This window comes from Papio anubis, chromosome 1 (genome assembly GCF_008728515.1).
Source record: "Papio anubis isolate 15944 chromosome 1, Panubis1.0, whole genome shotgun sequence".
In the NCBI taxonomy this organism is placed as follows: Eukaryota; Metazoa; Chordata; class Mammalia; order Primates; family Cercopithecidae; genus Papio; species Papio anubis.
In genome coordinates, this window is record NC_044976.1 from 109,773,689 (window position 1) to 109,789,172 (window position 15,484).

At 45.8% G+C, this 15,484-nt stretch overlaps 1 protein-coding gene across 1 annotated transcript; it reads right to left on the reverse strand.

The window, feature by feature from the left end:
* Positions 1-1,399: 1,399 nt before the first annotated feature.
* OVGP1 (oviductal glycoprotein 1) lies at positions 1,400-15,048 on the reverse strand. The gene is given in 11 exon segments (NM_001112617.1): positions 1,400-2,459; positions 3,440-3,575; positions 7,029-7,145; positions 8,700-8,885; positions 8,989-9,097; positions 10,332-10,456; positions 10,943-11,108; positions 12,700-12,756; positions 13,752-13,956; positions 14,379-14,408; positions 15,012-15,048. Coding segments are annotated over 11 exon segments (1,872 nt in total). The 5' UTR covers positions 15,037-15,048; the 3' UTR covers positions 1,400-1,743.
* Between the last annotated feature and the right edge of the window lie 436 nt (positions 15,049-15,484).

Genomic DNA, 15,484 nt, shown 5'->3' on the forward strand with positions numbered 1-15,484 from the left:
GTCTTGTTTTTTGTAGTGTGCATACACACACGGCAAAAGGCTAGGTTGTTAGGTTGCAAGTAGGGTAAAATCTGAGACCTTTAACAGTATGTCTTAAAAAGTGAGTCATCCATATCTCCTGGACATGTTATTTCCAGATGTATAGCATCCCATCCTGGTTTCCTGATCCTCCCAGAAACTCTAATACCATCTAATGTCTTTTTTCTTAAATTAACTTTAGTGGATTCCATTATCTGCAACTAACAGCTATCATAAATAGAGGCAAGAATCTTGACCACCCATTGATCTATGCTTTGGATTAGAGGATAAAGACAGAAGACTCAATCAATGTATAGCTAAGAGAGAAGTTCAAGGAAGCTTATAAATAAGAAAAAAACACAGATAAATTAGAAACTGGAAGGCAAGTTGCCCTTGAATAAAGTGCATGCAGAAGATGGGACAGAAAAACAACTCACAGATTCATCAGAAATATTTATTTATTTATTTATTTTGAGACAGGGTCTTGCTTTGTCACCCAGGCTGGAGTGCAGTGACACCATCGTGGCTCAATGCAGCTTCAATCTCCAGGGCTCAGATGATCCTCCCACCTCAGCCTCCCAAGTAACTGAGACTACAGGCATGAGCCATCATGCCCAGCTAATTTTTTTGTGGAGGCAAAAGGGTTTCATATATGACCTAGGTTCTGTTAAGCAAATGGCCATGTGCTTTCACATGCTTCAATGGCAGGTGCCTGATCCTATGGACATGTTAATTTCAGACTCCAGCTTAAAGACTTGGAGGCTACACTTCCAAAAGAAAAAGTAACATAATGATAGGTATGACACCCACTCTGTGTAGTGCTAGCTCATAGAATTGGAGGGCTAGAAATTGATCCAGTGGCTATAGCAACTTATGAGGGACAGTCATGCCTAGGAAAATGTTCCCTGGGTGGATTAAAGGTTTAATGTGTGAGAACTGGTGTTTCTAGAGGAGACCAAGCAGAAGTGTGAAGGTAATACTATAAGAAAATAATTTTTAAAGTACCTTTTTTATACCTTTTCCTCAAACACTTCTTGAGGAAAGAATAGATGGGGTTGTTTTTTCAGGGAAAACAAGGATTTTACCAAGGAGAGAATATAATTGGAAGACTCAACTTCCCCCTCCCCATCTCAGCTCCCCTTGAGGGTGGCGGAAACTGTTCTAGAAGAGGCTCTGCCTCCAACCAACAGTGAAGGGAGCAGTTGCTCATAACAAAGAAGGAAGCACATAATCCACACAGGATAGCATCATTGTAGACTACACACAAACTCTCTCTTTCCAAAAATAGCAGTGGGGAAAATGACCTTGAAAGGGAGAAGCCGACAACTGAGTTGCAGAGTTCAATTCAAGAAAAGAATCTCAGAGAACTCGGTGGGTTCTTGTGTTTACAGTTTATTTAATGGAAAAGAGATTGGCCTATTGTGGTTTTGATGCCTGCTTTGCTCTGGGATGAGGAAGCATGTCACTTAGAAGAAAAGACAAGGGTTTTCCCTGGTTTCTGACACCAGCAGGGCTTAGGCTCCTTCATCCACAGCAGAGTTTTCTGGGATTTCTTTTTTTAGAGAAAGAGGACTTGCTTGAGGGGTTACTGAGTTGACAGAGGAATGGTTTCCATAGACAGGAACAAAGTGGTTGTCAAAAGCTTGAGGAGTATGTTCTGGGAGCTGGATGACAGGGCTGGAGGATAGCATCATCCTGTTTTCAGCTTCCCTCTGAAGACCCAAGTTACCCATCCTGGGGGTGAGTACCTGTCTCAGAAGTCAAATACTCCCCTCTTAAAGGCACAGTCTGCCCTTCAGGGGTGACTGATATCTTTCTGGAGGGGACAGTCACCTTTTCATGGGCTACAGCCTTCCTTCTAGGGGCCATTGTATTCTGTCTAAGGGTCTCGGTCTGAAAATGGACAGGGGTCATAGTCATTCCTCCAGGGCTCACAGACTGATGACTCACAGGGGTCACAGATGGATGACCCACAGGGGTCAGGGTCTTTTCCCCAGGGGTCACAGAGTGATAACCCACAGAGATCAGGGTCTTCTGTCCAGTGGTCACAGATTGATGACCCACAGGGGTCAGGGTCTTCTTCCCAGGGAGCTCAGACTGGTGACCCACAGGGGTCAGGGCCTTCTCTCCAGGGGTCATGGACTGATGACCCACAGAAGTCATGGTCGTTGCCCCAGTGATCTCAGTCTTCTCTCCTAGAGCTACAGTGTGCTTTCCAAGGGATACAGTTTCCTTTGTAGGGGTCACAATTGTAACTCTAGGAGTTATAGTCATATTTTCACATTTTCCATGGATCTCAGTGACCCCAGCCTCTCCTCCTGGGGGCAAAATCTTAATATCAGTGGTCCATGCCTTGGTCACAGCCAGCCTTTCAGGGTCAGTGCTTGAAGAATTCACAGCAGATGACAGCCAAAATTGTGGTAAAGAAGTTGAACTGAACTCTAAAGAAAATCAACAGAAAAGAATGAGATTCCTACCACTTCATTCTCATCCTATTAATTACTGGCAGAACTAGAACCACTCCACCACTGAAGAATCTGCTCCAAAAATTCAGAAGTGGAAGATTTAATATTATACCTACTTGAGGACATAGACGAAATCCCACCACATAGAAGCCTTGCTCCAGACCCCATCATGTTCACAGGTCTCAGACACCCACAGGCACTCAGTGGATTTGCTACATTTTCCATGCTATATTCCCCAGAAAGGAACCCACCCATTCCTTGTGCTCAAGCCCTCACTTTGACATCTCTGATTGCACCATTAGCAAAACCTTGCCCTCGAGGCCTAATGCTAAAGAATTACTTGATGAATCCTCAAGGAGAAGCTTCTTATGTCTCTATGTTGTAGGAGGCACCAGGAACAAAGCCAGGGGCAAGGAGGCTGGAGACAGCATGCTGTGAACAATGGGACTGGGGCCCACCTAAAGACTTGACCTGACTGAGCTCCAGTCACATTACCCATAAAATGAAGATTATAAACCATCTGTAAGGATGCTTCACCCCTTGCATGCTAGTTTCCATTTCCTAATTGCCAGGGTAGCCTCTACTATCAAAAAGAGATATCAAAAGAAACCTAATTCCCTCAGCCCTTGCCCATGAGAGTAAGAGAAAGAAAGAAAGAAATAACATATATTGAGTGCTAACTATGAGAATTTTCATTCCATAGCTCACTTAGTTCTTATAATAATGTCATGAGTATACAGATTATTCCCATTTTAGATAGAACAAAGGAAGCTCAAAGAGGTCAAATAAGGGCCAAATATCCTAGCAAAGACTGGAAAACATATTGGCCTGGCAAAGCTTTTTCTCTCCCCTCGATGTCATGTTGCCTCACCAAGGCATTTAGATCTAGCAAAGGGACTCACCCAGTGCCTGGTGATGCAACTTCCAACCCCAGCTTCTAGGTCACAGCTACTTACCAGCCCGCACCAGGATATCATTCAATACGTAGACAAGGGGGAAAGGGCCAGTGCCACAGAACGTGCCCCTGACGTCATCCATGTCCAATGTCCACACCATGGCCCCCCCAAAATGCTCTCGCCTTATAAACCACGCCTGTAAAAGTAACAGTCAGTCAACTCACTGTACTTGGCACTCTCCAGACTGGGTACAATGGCAAAAAACTGAAGATAGTCCCTCAGGAAGCAATGTAGCAGGGTGGTTAGGAGTGTAGCCTGCATTTGAATCTAGCTTTGCTGCTTATTAGCTATGGGATCTTGAAAAAGTTATGTAATCCTTATGTGTCTTAACTGCCTCATTTGTTTAAAAAAAAAAAAAGAGGATAATAACATGGTCAACATTTTTAGACCCAAAAGATTCTTACATGCACATACTACATACAATATGGATGAAGTGTGAAGACACTATGCTAAGGGAAATAAGCCAGACACAAAATAAGAAACAGTGTATGACTCCACTTATGTGTGGCACGTAGAGTAGTCAAATTCACAGAAACAGAAAATAGAATGGTGGCTGCCAGGGGATGGGGGAAGGAGGAAGGGGAAGTTACTGTTTAACCGGCACAGGGTTTCCATTTGAGAAGATGAAAAAGTTCTGGAGATGGATAGTGGTGATAATTATAAAACAATATGAAAGTATTTAATGCCACTGAATTTCAGACTTTAAAATGGTTAAAATGGTGAATCTTGGCCGGGCGCGGTGGCTCAAGCCTGTAATCCCAGCACTTTGGGAGGCTGAGACGGGGGGATCACGAGGTCAGGAGATCAAGACCATCCTGGCTAACACAGTGAAACCCCATCTCTACTGAAAATATATTTTAAAAAACTAGCCGGGCGAGACGGCGGGCGCCTGTAGTCCCAGCTACTCGGGAGACTGAGGCAGGAGAATGGCGTAAACCCGGGAGGCGGAGCTTGCAGTGAGCTGAGATCCGGCCACTGCACTGCAGCCTGGGCGACAGAGCGAGACTCCGTCTCAAAAAAAAAAAAAAAAAAAAAAAAGGTGAATCTTATGTTTTTATGTTACATAGGAATGCTACATAAGCCTTCCTAAAGAGTTCCTATGCATAAGATATTTGGATCAATACCTGGCACACAGTGAATCTTCAATAAAACTTAGCTACTAACCCTCTGGGTTCCCCACCTCACTAATCACTATTATTATCATATTAAACTGTAGATATTGCTCTACTGTTTAAAATTCATTTCCTTATCTCACAGTGATGCTATAAAATGCAGTAGAGCAAAATATTATATTCTTCTCACAGATGAGAAAATAAAGGCTTTCATCCACACTTTTTAAAACCTCCACTACAACTAAATGGCAGAGCTTAGATTCAAGTCCAGGTTTTATTATTACTTTGCCAGCGCTCTGTCAAGTCTGATGGAAAAGATAGACTCCATCAGGTCCAAAGAGCTGTGTGCCTTAGCCAAGTCAATTGGCTGCTTTCAGGGGTTGACTTTCCCCAAATGTAAAATAAGAGGAAGGAGGAACCCAATCATTAAGTCTGATACTGTGAAGTTTCTGAGACTTTTATCCTACTTACAAGCTAACAAATTAGCCTGTCAGTTTTGTGTGTACACACACACACACGCACACATACACATATACTCACAAACCCCAACGCCCCAGACCTCTGGATCAGAGGACAGAACATTCATTATTCACAGAAAATAAACTAAACTAAAATAAAATAAAATAAAAAATAGCCAGAATAGCACCTTGAGTCAGTTTCCATGTCCCAATTACCCAAAGGACAATGTGATGAAGGTCAGATGTTCAATTCACCTGCATGTACAGTGGGGTCTGCGCTACAGAGAAGAACCCTGAAATTATGAGACTCAGAACTTATATAGAATGGTTGACCTACGTGGCCCTCCTCCCTCCAGAGAGAGGAGAGAACTTGGAACATAAACAAGTCCTCCCTGCGAAGGGGACTTTTGCAATCATTGAAGGTAAGCAAATGGCTCTGGGGGAAAGAGGAAAGCAGCTCTCTATTTTTAGTATAGCTTGTCTGCTTCCTTTGCCCAAAATCCTCAAACTGTGCAGGAACTCTGAGAAATCCAGGGTATAATTATCTCCCAACAATAATCCCCAAAGTCTCTTTTAGCTCTGATATTCTGTGTCAAAATCCCTTAACCATCCCCACCCTGGCTTCATGTTCCCTCACCTAGTTCTGCAAGTTACAGTAACTGCACCTCAAAGCAAGACCACCCTCTGCTGCTCATCCCAGGGCCTCCCCCAACACATGGGGTCAATCCCCTTTCTGACGTCCTACGGGTCTTAGACTTAATTCCATCCAATTGGGTAAATGCGTTGAGTCATTAATCTTTCCTATTTGTGTCTTCCCATTCCCAAACCACAGAGCAAGATCCCACATGGGAGCATGGGAGAAGCCACGCTCTTTTATCTGTCTCCTCCCCAGCAGGCCTCACCCAGTGTTAATGCACAGAAGAGCTACACAGTGAATCTTCATGAGTGCCTTCCTCTCTGGTGCTTCCCACACAAACGTGCCCCCCAAAACAGCCGACACCTGGCATTTCTGCATCACTGGTAACAGGAGAACTGTGAATTCTCTCTATTTAAGTCTCAATACCAAGCAGTTGCCACATTATGACAATTTCTCACCTTTCAACTGCTGTTCCTTCCAACTACCCTAGTCCAGACCCTCATTATCTCACGCTTGTACAAGGATCACATGTGGAGGCATTCTAAAACAGTTTCCAAAGTTTTTCTAAGACCTACTGAATATTCAGGAGTGGAACCATGATTTATACATATATCCAGTCTCTCAGGTGATTCCAAAACAGAGGCAGGTTTAGGAACTGCTGGAGCATGTCAGTTCTCTTTTAGTTCACTATAAAAACCTGCCAGATTCAACTTCATAAAATACCACCTACATGAAGGGAGAGTGGTGGTCACAGTTTGGTTCTAAAAGTTTGAAAATTAAAGGTCATCCACCTGTAGAAACCTGATTTTGCCTTAAAATGTCCACAGGATGAAGACTGAACACCTTTACCAGCATTCAAGTCCCTTTATAAAAAGCCTCTGCTTCACTCAAATTCTTCTTTGAATCTGCTATAAGCTTTCTACATCACTGAGCCTTTCCTCCATGTCATCATCTTCTCCTACTCCTGCTCACCTCCCTCAGGAAGCCCTCCCAGACTTCCTCATTTCTGCTACGTGTCAGTAATATTTACAGAGCACTTACCATGATCTACTTTGTGTTGGTTATTATTTATCTGCTATGAAATTAGTTGGTCCAAATGGAAAGGAAGAGACCAAAAAGATCATCAAAAAGCTGTAAGAACTGAGAGAACTATTTATTCCCTCAGAACCTAGATTCCTTCTCTTCAGAATAGAGAACTGGAACAGATGGGATTATGAAACCCCGGTTAGAACTAAAATGTAGGCATGCCTGAAACTCCCCTGGTCTAATCATCCTCACCTTTCACCCTCCACCCGATACACATGCATGCATTGCACAGAAAAGGGCCCCATGGAAGCCAGTAAGAAACCATGTGCTGGAGCATGAAAGAACCAGGCTCTCACCTTGTAACTGAAGCTGATGGCATCGTCATAGCCAACCCACTCTTTCCCCTTGTTGGCATATGGGACATACTGATAATCAATCCAGTGCTTCTTTGCTCCCCAGACAAAGGAACAAATCTGCCAAGAGGACCACCAGGTTAGTTCTGGAAAGTGCCACGGAGACAAGCACCAGGAGACAGTTGTTCCTTGCTCAAGGTTAAAGAACCCAAGAATCCCTAACCAGCGAATGAGAAGAAGGTAAACCAAAGAGAGAATGGAGAGGCCACTCAAAAATGAGTTCCTCTCTATTTTGAATAAATTCCTACTGTTACCTGTTCCTTCCTCTACTGTCCATGATGGGAAACAGGGAACCAAAGAGTGGATTACATCCTTAAGAAACCAAGCCAGGGATATAATGCCAGTACCAAAATCGTAAGAGTAACATACCTGATCCTTGACCAAACCTGTATCTCATTCAAAGTGTTTTCACAAACAAGTCTCTCCTGTTCATTAGATCCCAGCATAAACTGCCCCATAGAGGTAGTTCTCAAACTAGCACCTGAACTTCTAGTAGATTTGAAGTTCTTGAAGGCAGGGAGAGCTAGGTTGCTACAATCAATTAAGCATTTGAGTGTCTACTGGATGCCCAGCATTGTGCTAGAAACTATATGCTGCAAATAAGTAGAGGTATGCAAGTTGTGCTGCAGAAGTTAATGTCTAAGTCATTCCTTTGTGCTTTTGGTGCTTTAAAGTGTCTATCAGAGCTTTTTTGCCCTTCAAGAACATTGTTTCAACTCTGCCAACACTCCTAAAAATGCTTCATTGGATTAGCAGGAAAACACCCTCATCCATCCAGCGCAGAGCAGAGATTGCAGAGACTTGCAGCACCTCCGCTACTGCCTAAAGTACTCAACCTGTCCCTCTGTACCTGCTGTCCTCTACCTGGGAAGTCCCTCCCATCTAGTCATTCCTGTCCCTCAGGATTTTCCTGTGTTTCAAACTCCGCTCAAACTCTACCTGCTCCATAAGACCTTTCCAGGTCACTACAGCCACACACTTATGTGGCTAGTATTGTCACCTCTGGTGGTTCCATTCCCTTGGAAACATGTCTCTTTCCACCACTCAATAGCAAGCTTGGTTGAGATGAAGATGAAGAGGGTAGAGCTGGAGTGGAGAGAAAGAACCTGCAGTAAAGAAGGCCTTGGAATTGCTTCAAAATAATCTAGTAGTAGGGAGGGAGGGAGTCAGCAGAGATGTGACAAAATTGGCCATGAATTATTAATGATCGAAGCTGAGTGAGTAGTATGTGGGGGAGGTACAGAGGCTATACTATTCTTTTAATTCTGCATATGTTTGAAACTATATATATTGCAAATATTAATGATTTTTATTTAGGCCATACAAAAGGTCAGGGTTTACTTGTATAGCATTTAAGATCCTTTTTTTGGGATACAATGAAACCCTTCCATCCAGATTCCACCAAGTCCTTCGTCCCTTACAAAGGGCTCAAATAATTTACCCCAAAGAAAAAGAAAATACCCCAGAGAGTGATTTCCCTTGTCCTAATAGCCCACCTCTTTGCCCTGTCCACAGCTCTCACCCTTGCCATTGCCCCTTGTCCTGGCCTTTGCTCCAGCTGGGGGTGGGAGAGTCCTAACTGCTAGACAGAGACTGCTATTCTATTCCCATCACCTCAAAATAAGCCAAGAAGCCTGCTTGCTTGGTGTACTTCCCTGGAGATGCTGGTCCGATCGCTGTGGCCTGCAACCCATTCTTAGAGGCTTTGAGGAGGCGAAAGGTGCGTCCATAGGTGGGGATCCCCATGATGAGCTTCTCTGAGGGTGCCCCAAGCTTTCTCCAATAATTCATAGCATATGCCTGCAGGTAAGAAGAATCCACACTCCTCCTTGTTACTAAGAGCCAATGGCCTGAGCTCAGGGGGACAGATGTCTGGGCCACCTGAGATCTTTCCTTTCCTTACCGAAGATTTGGGGTCTTCAGGCAGAGAGAACAGGGGGCTATTATGTCCTGTGAACTTTTCCCAACTTCCATGTAAGTCATAAGACAAGACATTGATGAAATCCAGGAGTCTGTAAGGGGCAGGAGGAAGAGATATAAAGACCGGGCTAGCCAGATTTTCAAGTCAGATCATCACAGCACTGTCTAGCTAGTTAGCTAGACATTGGTCACCAGAGCTTCCCTGCTCCTTCTGCCTGTGGGGCCTGCCCATGCTGTGCTATCCACCTGCCACTGGAACAAACAGCTGGTTAGGAACAGCTGTGTGTGAGGATCTATGCATCCTGAGAGTATCTGTGGAGGTAGGCAGGAGTTAGATGAGAGAAAATACACTCAGGCCTGATACAAATGCTAACAGGCATCTGCACAAATGGTCATGAGTAAAAGCAGTCTGTTCTGTAGCTTGACTTTCTATAATTCCAGGAGCCATTGAAACCTACCTCCTTTATAAAGCTTTCATCATTACCAGGTTACAGGGATAAGGGTTTACACTGATTATCTAATTTAATTTTAATCTGGCTAATTCCCTAAGTACTGTAAGCATCTCCATTTTAAAGGTGAAGAAACTGAAACTCAGATGGGTTAACTAGTTTGCCTAAAGTTGCCCAGCTGGGTGAGGGCAGGACTCTCTCAATCCTGTCTGGCTAAAAGATCAACACTAACACACTCCATGTCCCCTGCGTCTCTCACTCTCCTCCCACGTTGAAACCACTCTCTAGTGCACTTACACACAGGAACATCCCATTTCTCTTTTGGTCTGCATCTGCCTCAGTTTCCTCTTCTGTAAATACTTGATTCTCAAAGTTCTAGAAAATATACCTAGAGCTGACATGTCCAAAAAGATTTATGTGCTGCTCTTTGTCTAGCTTTTTAACTTTTGCATGAACTGCTCTGAATTATGGGTGTGACTGGGCATTCCTACTTTTGTTTTTGTGACAGTGATTATTAATTCACCCATCTCTGATGCTAGCATCTGCTGCATAGTGTATGTCTACAGATATACTCTAGGTAGAAAGAGGCCAGGTCCCTGGGATTCTCTCCTAAGCTGTGCAGAAGACTCTACCTGTGCTAACATTGTTGTGGGCAGATATTACATCACCTCCCTCTCAGGTCTAAAGAAACCCTCAGGGTATAATGGAGCTAGCCCTTGTCCCCACCCATGCCCCTCAGCCCAGCCCCAAACTTGCACTGACGTCAGGGCAGGCACATGGTGAGCTCAAAAACAGTGCTTGGGAAGCTCTGGTGTTCTGAGCTCAAGACACCTGCTTCCCTCCAATGTCCTGCCCCACCAAGGCAATATACACTCACCTTCCTAGAAAGCGCACATCATAGGATGTTTGGACGATGTGTGGGACCCCAGAAACAGCAGCAGACAGCAGCAGCCTTGGGCGCATGGTGAGCAGTGCCTCCTTCCGGAAGGCAAACAGGAGCTCCTAGGAGGAAAGACAGAAAGACACAGAGAACTGGACAAACAAGAGGTGGGGCCTGGGGAGAGTGTCATCTAAGAAGCATTTACTGAGCTCCTGAGCCAGGCTCTGGGATACGAAGGTGAGTTGGACATGGGCCATGCCACAGGCTCATGAGACAGGCAGATGAGGGCTGATGTGGTGAATGATTTAATCGTGCAGTGGCGAGCAGGCTCAGGAGCATGGAACTCAGAAAGACACTGCCTGAGGGAGCGCAGGAAGCTGCACACAGAAGGCATCCCTTAGGCTGGAGGACTGGAGCAAGTCCCAGGTGCAGAGAAAGGAGCAACCTTGGGGAGTTACAGGTATTACCCTCCAGGGGTTCACAGTAAAAGAACATTCTGTCACCCTCTTCTGCCCCTGGCCCTGGACTTATGCTCCTCTCCTGCCATAAGCCCAGATATATAAAAGTAGAATCATTTCTGGATTCTGGCGCTTCCAGACCAGACTTACTTCAATTAAGAAGAGAAAAGTCCACCGGTCATGCATGGGGCTGCCTCTTAGTCCAGGATATAAGAAAAAAAGATCAAGACCATCAAAGTCATGTGTCCTCAGAAGGGATATAACTGAAGCAATAAACTTTTCACGGTTGGCAAATGTGGACAACATAGTGGTGAACCTGCAGGGAGACCAGGGGTAAGACAACACTATCCACAGAATGACAACCTCCTACAAGGCCCCTTGCAAGCTTGGTGCCCTGTGGTGGGCCTGACAGATGTGGCTGGAGGAAAGGAAGGCAGATCTCCAAAACTCTCCCACCTTCTTACATGCCTCTCCCAGCACCGGGAGCTGAATACCCAAGAGTAGGGAATTCAGGCAGCTAAAAGAAGTTGAAAACCACGTACTGCCCCGAGGCCAGATGGCACAGGGAACAGCAGGCACAGAACCAAGCAGGTAGCCTGGGGTGCAGAGAAACGGCTCAGTCCAGCTCTGCCCCTCAAAACATGGTATGCCTACTGGCAAGGCACCGCCCCTCTCTGTGCTGTCTCCTCATAGGTAACCACTCAATTCCCACAACCTGTCCTAGCACTGACATTTTCTACCTGACTGGATTAGGAGAGAGAACATGAGTCTAGGGCCAGTATGTCCAGAAACATCTATGAGTTAATCTGAGCCTGAGCTGTATAACTTGGCACAAGAGGCCTGTGCTCTGATAAGGGGCTCCTGATCGTGTGTTCTTTTGTTCATTGCTTATTTGATATTTTTTTCTATTTTACGTTGTTTTCTCTTCCATAGTGATGACACTTTGGAAAAATTCTAACTTATTGGGGCTGAACTTGAAGCAACTCTGGGTTAGTCCTGAGCTGAGCCATGATTAGAAGATTAACCAGACTCATAAATAGACCTGGGTTCCATGGTGAGGTTGCCACCTCCTTGCTGGGCAATCTCTGAGGAATACCTGGGACAAATCTGGCAAGTTCCTTAATACTCGTGACTTGTGCTTTCTGCGCTACCAGTTTGGAATACAACCACTTTGTAAGCTTCCTCCAAGTGTTCACGGGTTAATGTATGTACAGCCCTAGCCCAGTATCTGGAGCACTGGGAGTGTTCAGAGAGGGGAAGAGGTAAAGCCTGGGCTGGGCAGAGCTAGTTCTCACCCCTCTGCCCCAAATCTTTCCTCCATCTTGCAAAGTGCATCCTCACACACTCTCAGTCCACCAGGCCTCCCTCTTGTGCATCTCATGCCTCTAAGGCAACAAGGCAAGCACGGCCTCTACCCCAAGCCTCAGCCATGAAATAGGGGAAATGTTTCTTCAGAAAATATGAAGGCAGTTTGTCATCTCAACGTTGCCTCATGGAGACTGAAGTGCTAACAAGAGCAGCTGCTACATACTGAACATGTACTATGTGCCTGCACTAAGCTTAGCATTTTTTTTTTTTTTGAGATCCGGCCACTGCTCTCCAGCTCTGTCGCGCCAGGCTGGAGTGCAGTGGCCGGATCTCAGCTCACTGCAAGCTCCGCCTCCCGGGTTCACGCCATTCTCCTGCCTCAGCCTCCCGAGTAGCTGGAACTGCAGGCGCCCGCCACCTCGCCCGGCTAGTTTTTTTTTGTATTTTTTAGTAGAGACGGGGTTTCACCGTGTTAGCCAGGATGGTCTCGATTTCCTGACCTCGTGATCCGCCCGTCTCGCTGGCTTCCCCCTCTGTCTTCACATCTAGCCAACCTGCTCCACCCTCCCAGGGAGAAGACAATAACAGCAAAGTCTCACCTTGAGGTGCCAAAGTTCCACCCGCCGATGGACAGCAGTGTTTTCAGCTCTCTGTTCCTATGATGTGGGAGAGAGGGTTGATGAGCTGAGTCCTCCACTCCAGTGGGCAGCTGCTGCCACATTCTTTTGTTTTGCTCCGTGGAAGAAAAACAGGAAACAGGAGAGATGGGAGGTAAGGGAAGGAAAAGGAGGAAGGTGATATTAGGAGAGAAATGAGCACGGGACAGAGAAAGAAAGACAGACAGAACAATCAACCCAAGGGCCATCACAGCCCAACAACTCCAAGGTTGCACAAAGTCTGCCAAACTCGCACATGTCCCCATGATGTTTCCAAAAAAAGAGTAGTCTAAAATGTTTCTCTTTTTCCTATTCAACAAATATTTATTGAGCGATGTCTATGTGCCATTTACTGCTTTAGGCACTTTAGAACAGAGAACAACACAGATAAGCTCCCCACTTTCAGGGAGCTTATAATCTAGTGGCATAGAACTTTTTCCCTGCCCATCTATAACCATTAATGCAGTAACAAGCCTTCCCTTGGGCACAGAGAGATCCCAGGAGTTCTGGAGAGAGGAAAATGTAAGCAAACACTTACTGAGCACCAACCCTGTGTGAGACACTGACCTAGCCACTGGGGATACAACGACACAGCAGACACTGCCCCTTCCCTGGAGTAGCTCATAGCTAATAAACGGTAATGAAAACATGAGCATTTGTTGAGCATTAGGGATGTGTAGGCCCACTTTAACCGCAATAATAACTAAAATCCTCACAACTAGGTTCAAAAGTTGAGTTGGGTTTTGCCAGGCAGAGAAGAGAGAGAAGCACATTCCAGGCAGAGGCAACAGCAACTACAAAAGTCAGGAGGCAGGAAAGAGCTCAAGGTGTCTGTGACAAGGAGTTCTCAAGGTGGGGGTGCTCTGGACCCCTATTTGAGAGGAAGCTAGGACTGGAAGAAATAGAGGAAAGTTGAAGAGTAACAAGAGAAATAGACTGTTATCTTATACTGGTGAAATCTGAAAATACCACCCCCACATCCAATATGAACACACCTCTCCTTTAGTTTGTTGAACTCTGGGTAGAGAATTTTCTCGTCCTGGAGATCCTTAGCAACAATCTGATTGTTGTTCATTGAGGCAAAGGCAAATATCAGGTGGGTGCAGAGAAAGGGGTCCAGGTCATGGGGCAAGATCGAGGCGGGGCCTGGCCGACTGTGTGCCCAGTTGGTGAAATAACACACCAGTTTATGGGCAGCACCTGGTAAGGGAGAGCACACATTAGTTGACAGAAACCAAGGGAGTGGATGGAGCTCAGCTTCCAGAAAGCAATGTGAACGCAGCAGCCCAAGAGACCGGGCCACATTTTCACATCCTCTCTCCCTGGCCCTGAAGTACACCTCAAAACTACACTGTGGTTCTATTCCTCCCGCACTGCTGAGGTCTCAGGAAGAAAAGAATGCCTCGTGAAATCCTGGTCAGAATGGATTCTCAAGTCTGGACCAAGGCACACAGTCAGAGACACAAACAGCAGGTGACCAAAAACCCTCTGAGAAACTGTGTTGGATCCCTAATCCCTGTCAGAGGAGCCAGGGAAAGGTGGCTGCAGGGGACACTCAGTGTGGAGGACTTCTCAGCCAGAGACTCTCCCTGGCTCTGGAAGGGAAAACATAGTTTCCTTACCATCGTGGTGTTTCAGCACAAGAACCAGCCCTGCGGGAAGCAAAGGGAGGAGTCACACAGAGATTCACACCCTCCCCAGAGTGGCATACCACAGCACACCCTCTGGTTAGCAAGGGCGCCCACCAACACAGCACCTTACGCAGATGCAGACGTACAAATGGGGACACACACACCATTCACTCATTTCCTAGTCTCTAAAGTTGGACCAGTGGAGCTAGATAGAAGTTCCTTTTCTTCTGATAAACACATGTATATGCTCATGCTTTGCTCAGGGACAACGATGAGTCTTAGAAGTCCCAGAAAAAGCTTCAGGCTAGTGGTTCTCAATCCTGGCTGCAAATTAAGAAGCACTGATATCCTGGCTGGTCATGCAGAGATTCCGATGGAACTGATCCAAGGTGGAACTCGAGCATTTAAAATTTCTAATGTGCCACCAGATTGCAGAACCACTGCTCTGACCATTTCTCCCTGGGGCCCTCTGACCTCTGACCGTTCACTATAGCCCATCCCATCTCTATCTAATCCAGGCCCCCTGAGTCTCAGGCTGCTCTCTCAGGAACCAAAGAGATGACAAACTCATAAAGCCTGGCATCTCCTGGACTGAGTGACACTGCTGGGACCTGCCACACTCACCAACCCACAGCAACAGCTTCCACATCTCAATGATCTGATAGCTGTGAGGCCAGAGATGGAGCCCTTTATAGGAGCTTCCCTGTGGATAGCACTGAGACAGCCCAGCTACACACACACACACACACACACACACACACACACACACCCACACACACACACCAGTGCCAGGATCAGTAATTTATGAGAGTCATAGTGACCCCAGAACCACCTGTCCTCCCTCTCCAACAAAGCAACAGCTCCGGGTTGGCACTGAATACCAGGAAGAGGGTCTTCCTGATATTCAGTACCACATGGACCAGATATGGGGGAGAAACCCCATATGGTAGCAGCAGTTCTATTATTAAAAGATGATTGGCTGGGAAGCAGCGTAATTTAAAAAAAAAAAAGTTTAAACCCTAGCTTTGGATTTAGGCTTTGAATCCAAGGTTTGAATTCAAAGTTTGAGTCTCAGTATCACCACTTAGAAGTTTTGT